This window comes from Pseudorca crassidens, chromosome 7, assembly GCF_039906515.1.
Source record: "Pseudorca crassidens isolate mPseCra1 chromosome 7, mPseCra1.hap1, whole genome shotgun sequence".
Lineage (NCBI taxonomy): Eukaryota > Metazoa > Chordata > Mammalia > Artiodactyla > Delphinidae > Pseudorca > Pseudorca crassidens.
The window spans coordinates 17931197-17940590 of NC_090302.1; the positions used below are offsets into that span (position 1 = coordinate 17931197).

The window sequence follows — 9394 nt, forward strand, 5'->3', positions numbered from 1 at the left end:
TGTTCTTAGTGAAAATATTCAAGCCTGGGATATCAGTGTACCTTTTTCAGTCCAAGGTTATGTTAGCTCTTTCCTTAGATATCTTGGATTCACTCTCTTGGAATTTCTAGGACGTTGGGAGCAAGAGCAAATTTAGGCTTCTAGAGCCATATTCCTGTCATCTCAGATGCACTTTTATTTTTTCTGCATATTTCGGAAATCATGAAGGATTGTGCACAATAGATTTGCACATTAAGTGTTGTATTCTTTCTTCTTTTCTTGAAAGGCTGTGATTAAATCAATAGCATCTCTTAAAATTGATGATGTCTTAGAATGGATAAATACAAACAAGACAAACTATGACTTTTAACAAATGTCCCACAGAACATCTTCCCCACTGATAATATAGCAATGTACATAATTATCTTGAAGTTTCTGTCAGTTCAAAACTGAAATACTTTTGGGTTCATTGAGACTCAGTTATTCTTACCATCAGTTTAGGAATGAATTCTTGGAAGGTCTCATGGTTTCTTATGAGAGAACAAGGAGGAAACAAAGCCAAATGTAAATATTTTCACTAGTCACCTTACAAATCATATTTCAAACCTGATGTTGAGGAAATATATTTACATGGCAGTACCTGAGCTTCTGGTTTTCTGTTTGGTGGGGGTGGTCTGAGGTTAAACTTGATGTGGATTTATTCTGCAAGTAACCCCAGTGAACCACTGGGAAGCCATAAAACCATGACTTCATTGCACATACTCATCACACCAGCTTTAAAATATGTGTAAGTGTATGCATGTCTTCAAAATGGAAATGGCTTTATTGTATTTTATCCTAAAGTAATTCTTGTTCATTCTGTAACATGTAAATGAGACAGATATATATATATAAAATGGCAAGCAAAAATGTTGTACCCCTAAACCCCTAATCCCCACCCAGAGATAAAACTAAGAGTGCACGTACTTCTCCAGATATCGATATGGATGTGACATGGATATGCTTATGAGTAGGGAAACGGGTACAGACTTAAGGATACATTGACATCTACAGACCACAGTTCCATTTCCATCAACTCTGCTATGTTTAAGAAGTACATACATTTTGTTCTGTTTTCTGCCTATTTACACACATGTACAAGCCTTTTCCTATGGATGCATGTGTAAATACGTTGTCTTTTTGGAGGGTCTTTTAGCCAGTTAATCATATGAATGCATCACATATTAATTTAGTCCTCTGCTAAAGACCAACTAGATTTCTTCCAACTTCTTTTCTATTATAAACAAATCTGGGTAAACATTTTGCCCACTTGCCCGATTACTTCCTCAGATCCACGTGATGCTCCTGTGTTATTTCATTCCCTTTATAAACCTCTGCTAGAAAAGTGCTGTATTTTGAAAGCTAAGGACTGAAAATTATTAATCCCTTCTCCTTGCACAATCAGGAGGAGCTAGATACCAGGGGAACTATATACTGTCCAAGAAGAAGGTGGGAAATATTAGTTGAACATTTATTTTGGCCCAGTCATTTTTATCTCATTTCATCTCCTGAACAATTAATTTTGAAGACGAAGTAACAGAGAATCAGTGGAGTTAAGTAAATTGTTCAAAGTTACACAACTAGTAAGTGTCAGAGCTCAGATTCAAAGTATTGTCTTCTGATGTCAAACTAGTGTCCTATTCAATATATAACACATTGCATCCCAAAATATGTGCACAACTAACAGATAATATAGTATGAATCTCAACAGAGAAATGAAATGCTTCAGCAACAAAGAGGAACACGTGACTTAGGGTAGCTGGGAAGATCTGGAAGACCTCCTGAAGATGAAATTTTAGCGTGGCTTTGAAGCATGAATAGAATCTCAGTGAATGTGCTCCTCTCATCTCAGGAACCCGATGCTATGACAGTTGTCACAGCATGTTCTCTTGTGAACTGCTCGTCAGATGATATTTCTCTGTGAATCAAGAGATTCAAAACAAACAAACAAACAAAAGCAACAGAGATCTGCTCCAGCTCCCACTACCGTTAGATTCTGCTGTGGTCTGAATGTTGGTGCCGTTGCAAAGTTCATATACAGTATTGCAAACCTAATGCCCAAGGTGATGTAATTAGGAGAAGGGGTCTTTAGGAACTGATTAGGTCATAGGAGTGGTGCCCTAATAAATGGGATTAGTGCTCTCATAAAAGAGGCCTCAGAGAGTCTTTTGTCCCTTCTGCCATGTGAGGGGACAGTGAAAAAGTGCCTTCTGTGAACCAGGATGTGGTTCACCAACCACCACACCAAATCTGCCGCTGCCGAGATCCCAGATTTCCCAGACTCCAGGATATGAGGAAGATATTTCTGTTGTTTGTAAGCTCCCTAGTCTATGGTATTTTGTTATAGCAGCCCAAACAGACTAAGACAGACTCTTTTCTAAGGCATGCTCGATTCGATCATCCTCAGTGAAGGGGAACCCACTGGAGGTATAGAAAGACCCCATCTACATTTAGAAGATTTTACTTTTAAGGTTTTTTATTGTGTGTGCATGTGCCTTCTGTTAGTTTTTGAGTGGTTTGTTAACACTTAGCTGCTTTGCTGAAGCGATCTGAGATGCTGTTCTTACTCTGTTAACCCTAGTCAAATCGTATGACCAGCTTGAGGCTTACTTTTACCACCTGAAGACTGGGACTAAAGTATGCACTCTAGAATTGCAGTGAGGATTACACTTAAGAAGATGTTGCCTATGTGATGTTTCTGGCACATAGTAGGTCCTCAGTCACCTGTAGTCATTATCATCCCTGACCCTCAGGGTTTCCCCCTCTTGTTTTCAGTTACTAGAACAACATACCCATCTTCCTAAATCCCCGCTTCAGTGACACTTGATTCCTGCTTCCAGCACTTCCACGGAAGACTTGCTTTTGAGATAACCTTCAGCATCATGATCTGACTGCAGTTTGCACATGTCCCTCTTACCAAAGTGAGTGGGGCTCTCCAGATGTGGCCTGACAAGGGCAGCGTAAATGGAAGTCATTATTTCCCTTAATCTGCCTTCTCAACTTCCAGAGGTTGTGTTCCAGTTTTTTTGTTTGTTTTGGTTTTTTATTTATTTATTTTTTGTGGTACGCGGGACTCACTGTTGTGGCCTCTCCCATTGTGGAGCACAGGCTCCGGACGCGCAGGCCCAGCGGCCATGGCTCATGGGCCCAGCCGCTCCGCGGCATGTGGGATCCTCCCGGACCGGGGCACGAACCCGTGTCCCCTGCATCGGCAGGCGGACTCTCAACCCCTGCGCCACCAGGGAAGCCCTGTGTTCCAGTTTTTTGCAACTACACCATGCCCTTGACTCTCATTAAGCTTGAGGTCGGCTAACACAGAGACTTTTAAGCTCAGCTCAGGAGACAGACAGGAGGGAGAGAGGCCAATGGGGATGTTTCCTTACTGTCTGTCCTCTTTTTCTCCATTCCAAGGCCCCCTTAGAATTAGGTCTGTGTCCGATAACTGTGTCAGCAGTGGATCGGGTAATGGTGATGGGAAGAGAATGGTCACTCCAAGGTTCTACAGTTCCCCGAAGAAGCGGCATCTGAGTCTAGCTGCTGACTCCTTCACAAGCCATTCCTGTCTCAATCTTGCCTTCTGGGACCGTGATAAATGAATGTGTGCTGTCCCTCCTTTACCTCTGACTTCCTATCCCACCAGGCCTGGGTCCTGTCTCCAAGGAGGAAGATTTCATTTCTGGTATTTGAGAAAAGTGGTCCTTCTGACCTGTGATTTCCCCCTCCAGGCAAAGCTTGGTGCATGCCTGGCCTTTGGTTTGTGAATCTCCATTGCCTACAATTTATCACCTAGCACTCTCACCTTTTGTCTCTCACCCATGTCCCCCTCCTCGGCCTTTGAGCACCTCCAACCCTTCTCTTCATGGCTTCACCTTCTGAGTTCTTCTGCCTTTGTTGTCTCATTGCAAACCAGGGTGCTGAGGCCTAGCGTACAGTGGAGAAGGAGCAGGGGACAGTTAGGCAAACTGACCTTGGTTTAGTGCGTATTATATGCAAATTCCTGTGCTAGATGCCTATGGCGGTAACTTCATTCTAGCCTAGCAGCGGCACTGCAAAGTAATGGTCTCTGTCCCCATTTTACAAATGAGGAAACTGAGGCTCACGGAGAAGAAGTGGCTTGCCTTAAGGGGCTCTGGAGTCTATGTCCTATCTACTATAAAATACTACTTTGAATCTTGGCTAACGTTTACTGAGAGCTAAGCAAATTACCCAGGTTATCTCATCTTCCAGAAACATTGTTATTCCCATTTGACTTTGCAGTAACTAAGAGTTAGTGTGAAGATCTTGCTCATGACCCACATAGCTGAGTTATAGAACTAGGACTTGAATCTGGGTCTCCAGAGCCAAGTAGTTCATCTTAGTTCTGTATACTTAGGGGCCCAGGTTCTAGCTTTGCCTCTGTTACTAACTTAAGGTGTTCCTTTAGGCAAATTATTTTCCAATTTCAAACCTTAGTTTCCCCATCCATACAAAGGCTTGGTCCAGTTGAGTTCCAAGATCCTCTCTTTGGAAATAGCTGGGCCCTTGGAGACAAAGCATTTGGTCATGTTGGAGGACTTGTACTTCCCAACCTCATCTTGTATTTATGACTTAATCAGACAATGACTCTCCATCACCCAAAAAATAGAATACTTTACCATGGCTCAAAAGAGTCTGGATGGTCTGATCTCTACCAAACTGACTTGTCTCTCACCCATTCTGTGCACTTCACCATTTCAAAAGACTGATGCTTTATGCCCTCTTTAGCCCAACTTTGGATGAGCTATCTCCTCTGCCTTCCCATCTACCTGAAAAATTTGTTTCGTCATTGAAGACCTAGCTCAGATGTTATGTCCCCTGGCAAGATTTCTCGGAGCCCCCAAACTAACGATTGGGTGCCCACTTTATATATTCCCATAGCACCCAGCATGTTTTCCAACCCAGAACTCTCCCCCTAAATTAGAGGCTGTTACTATTTCTGTCTGTCTGTCTCCTGCCACTAACTTACATAAGTGCTCAAAGCTTAAACCAGTACACAAATCCTGATGGTGGAGGTGGTGGTGATGGTGATGTACTTCCTGACATGTATCGGGGCTTAGTATGTGCCAACTACTTTTCTAAGAGAGTTTTACACTTATTAACTTATTTAATCCTCGCTTCAACTCCATGAGGTGGGCAAATGTTATTCCCTTTTTGTAAATAAGGAAATAGAATAAGTAGCTTTTTAAAAGCAAGAGGAGAAACAAGCTGGCACCCCTAAGTGCAGTGATAGGAAACACGTGACACCTGGCTGTGTCTGTTCGTGGTTCTCGCTGCTGGTCTTGACCTCCCCAGGTTTCATTCTCCTCAATGCAGCTAGAAACGTTTTTAAGCAGTTTGTCTCTGAACCTGCTACTTTGTTGCTTGAAAGTCTTCAGTAACCCCCCACTTACCCCTATTGAGGGCTTACTACAGATTCATTAATGTTTTGTTTTTTTAAACATCTTTATTGGAGTATAATTGCTTTACAGTGGTGTGTTAGTTTCTGGTTTATAACAAAGTGAATCAGCTATTCGTACACATATATCCCCATATCCCCTCCCTCTTGCATCTCCCTCCCACCCTCCCTATCCCACCCGTCTAGGTGGTCACAAAGCACCGAGCTGATCTCCCTGTGCTATGCGGCTGCTTCCCACTAGCTATCGATTTTACATTTGGTAGTATATATAAGTCCATGCCACTCTCTCACTTTGTCACAGCTTATGCTTCCCCCTCCCCGTGTCCTCAAGTCCATTCTCTAGTAGGTCTGTGTCTTTATTCCTGTTCTGCCCCTAGGTTCTTCATAAACATTTTTTTTTTTTAGATTCCATATATATGTGTTAACATACAGTATTTGTTTTTCTCTTTCTGACTTACTTCACTCTGTATGACAGACTCATTAATGTTTCTTTTCTATTTTTAAAACGAGCTTTGTGATAGATGTAGTCATTATTCCCATTTTATGGATAAGGAAACTGAGGCATAGCTGGGTAAACAATTTCCTCAATATCACAGAGCTAGTTAGTGGCTGAGGCAGGATTTGAACCTGAGCAACCAGGCTCTAGAACCTGTGTGGTACACCATTACTCTATACAACAAATGCCCCGGCTTCTAAGCTCCAGTGGCTGGGCTCCTGCCACTTCTCCCGTTTCCCACTGTGAGCCCACTTGCACACCATATTTCACCATGAAATCCCTTCTCTCTGTGCCTTTACCTAGGCTTCCTGTTATGCCTGTGCCCTCTTCTTTACCTAAACCTTACTCATTAATGAGGCTCAGCACAAGTTCCCCTTCTACAGGAAGTCTTCTTGGATTTCCCAATCCTACCTAGGCACTGTCCTCTGTTTCCCACAGCTCCCATGCCTTCTTTTATCATTGCTTTTGCCACGGGTGTTGCAATTTTACATCTGTCTGTCTTTTCCTACTGAATCGGGAGCTCTGCCATATAATAAATGCTCTGTAAAGGAGCAACCAATTACTCTGTCTCCTTTAACTTCTCAACTGCCCCATTTGTCAAGTGAAGAAACAGGTTTGGAGACGTTAAGTAAAGTTCCCAAGGACACCGAGCTGCTAAGGAACAGAGCAGGAACTGAAACAAGGAGGGCTGAGAGTAAGCTCCTTGGGCTCCCCCTGCGGAGGCGCCTGCCAGAGGTGAAAGAGGCCTGTGGGTCGAGTGGTAACTCGAGTGTGATTATGAAGCTATGAATTCTTGGCACCTCAGGATATATTCCACCCAAGTGGTGAACTATACAAAGAGGACTTTTTGAAAGGCACCTCATAAATCGTGCCCACAAAAGCTACACGCATAAGCCCAGCCCTTTTCCAGCCGCCTCGCAGGTGCCTAAAACAGTCTCCCATTTGTGGGGTCTGTTGTCGTAAAACGCCCTCCCTCCTGGGGTCTCAGAGGGGCATGGAGAGGACAGCAGGAGAGAGCCTCTCATTTAGCCCCTTAGGATCCCTAGGCATCTTGAGGATGCTGAGATGTAGAGAAAAATGGATTCCACAAGGAGATGGACGCCTGGACAGCAAAGCTGACTTATGGCATGACCCACGAAAAGGTCATTCCTCTCCCTCTCTAAGCCTCCTCAGTTTCCACATCTTTAATGAGATTAGGTCAGACTAAGTCTCTGGTTCTCAAATGGGGTGATTCTGGTCCCCAGAGGACATCTGGCAATGTCTGGAGGCAATTTTATTGTCATCCCTGGGGCTGCGGGTGCTATTGGCATCTTGGAGGCAGAGGCCTGGGGGTGCTGCTAAATGTCCTGCAAGACTGTCCCCACAGCAGAGGATTATCCAGCCCACGTGTCAGTGGCGCTCCTGTTGAGACGCCTCGGACTAGGTGATCTCAAAGATGCTTGCTTTCATTTTCTCTGCAGCCCTCGGGTCTCCCCGAGGATCCGCTGTCTGGTGCTACAGAAAGAGCTCTAGATAAGTGCCTAATGATGACCCCCACAGTCCAGGGCGCTTCTTGCTGAGACTAGTGTCCAGGATGACCTTGACCCTGAGACATCATCACAGCAATTCTGTATAATAGAAGCTATCATTAATGGGAGCTTACTCAGGGCCAGCCTTTGGGCATTTCTCTTAGTTAATCTCACAGCCAGTTAGGCCACCATCACTATTTTAGAGATAAGAAAAATGAAATAGAGAAGTTCTGATTTGGGTATATACATATAAAGGCTTTCATGAATTTAGAAGCACAGAGGACAAGATTTTATTCTGACTATGAGAAAAGAGTATGAGAGAATTAGAAAAGTAAGAAAGCGGACAGAGGGGGGGACTTGGTGGGTGTTCAGGCCTAGATCCAAATGCCCAGCTCAATGGTCAACCTGATGTTTGACCTTGGTCAAGTAGTGTCACCTCTCTGAAACCTGGGCTCCATGGCCATTGACTCTATGTGGAAATAACAACATTTTCAGGGCTGTTGTGAAGATTATATAGAAATTTTTAAATGTATGTAAAGTACTTACCCAGCATCTAGCTCATGGTGTTAATACGTTTTAGTTGTTGTTCTTGTCGTCATTTTTCATTGTTACAATAATTTACACTTACTTGGTCAGAGTCCTCAGGCTGCTTACCTTGTAACGCTTGTATCTCAGAAGTGAAAGCGTTAGGTCGAAGGTTATACCTCTCTTCTACTTTCTACACATTGCACAGTTAAAGAGGACAAGTTCCAAGGGAATCTTGAACAGGCGTTCAAAGTACCACATTCAAGTCAGGCGCGGCTAGGGGATTGTTGGGACAAGAAGTTCTCATCTGTCTGCTGACATTTACTCACCCCCCTCAAAGGCCTGGTGCTCGATCTAGGCCCCTTCCGTCATTACCGCCTCCTCTGTCTTCCAGGAAGGCCCACCTGATCCTGCGGCGTCTGGAGAAGGTGAGCAGCCACTGTTCCAGCCTCCTCCGAAGCGCCTACATCCAGAGCCGCGTGGACACCGTGCCCTACCTTTTCTGCCGCAGCGAGGAGGTCCGGCCTGTGGGTATGGTGTGGTACAGCGTCCTCAAGGACACCAAAATCACATGCGAGGAGAAGATGGTGTCCATGGCCCGAAACACGTATGGGGAGTCCAAGGGCCGGTGAGGGAGGGTGCTGCCCTCCGTGAGCACAGAGACTCTCCGTGGGAGGGGGAGCGGTGCTCTCGTGGATCCTGGGGCCTGGGTGGGCTGGGGGACAGCTGAGGACGGGCCTGGCGGATGCGGCTTGCCAGCAAGGCCAAAGCAAACTCTTTCTCTTGTGGATAGCCGACAGAGAACTTTGTAACCCCTGGAATTATTCATTTCCCCCTATCTTTTATTTTTTTCTAAGATCTTATTTGACTCTATCACAGTCTCTCCTTTTTAAACACTTCCTTCTGGATGGTGGTCAGTCCCGAGGCAGGAGCTTTCAGGTGGAGACCAAGAGGCCTTTCCCCTTCTTCCTCCCTCCTGCTGCACTCGGCTTCCTTCCTGCCGTGGACCCCAGCAGGAGACCTATGGAGAGACAACTGGACCTCTTGAGCAGCAGGAGGGCATCCCCGAGGATCGTTGCAGTGAGGAAGCTTGGGTCTCTAGGACTTTGTTTTTCGGACACGTTTGAGTCTGCAGGACCCCTGCCTCTTCCTGCTGCCTGTGGGTCTGCCCAGAGTCCCTGCAGGGCTCTCCATGCATTAAAAATTCCTATTGTCTCTCTGGTCGGGTGCTGTTTCTTACTGATGGGGGACTTCCGTCTGTTCACTCAACAGGTATTTATTTGTTCTCTCCTGTACAGTAGGCACGCCACTAAAGACAGAGATGTTCCCTCTCCTCAGGGAGTGTACAGTCCAATGGAAATTATAGAGAGATAGCCAGTTATTTCAGGCTGTGGTAGGGGAAGAATGGAGGTTCTCTGAGCTCATTGCTGGGTT

General features: G+C 45.0%; 1 protein-coding gene and 1 long non-coding RNA gene across 7 annotated transcripts in view; one reads left to right on the plus strand and one right to left on the minus strand.

The window, feature by feature from the left end:
* Positions 1–9180, plus strand: part of ASTN2 (astrotactin 2) — a 911537-nt gene extending 902357 nt beyond the window's left edge. For 5 of the 6 annotated variants that reach the window (XM_067743524.1, XM_067743522.1, XM_067743523.1 and 2 more), the window contains one exon: positions 8355–9180. In XM_067743524.1, coding sequence (XP_067599625.1) covers positions 8355–8592 — 238 coding nt within the window. In that variant the 3' untranslated portion in view covers positions 8593–9180. The remainder of the gene's footprint in view (positions 1–8354) is intronic. The other variant, XM_067743527.1, reaches the window with a different exon arrangement.
* Positions 194–4534, minus strand: LOC137226979 (uncharacterized). Its single transcript, XR_010944637.1, has 3 exons — positions 4466–4534; positions 3818–3939; positions 194–266 (listed from the first exon to the last, which is right to left on the minus strand). It is a non-coding gene; the product is annotated as an uncharacterized lncRNA (long non-coding RNA).
* Positions 9181–9394: the final 214 nt, after the last annotated feature.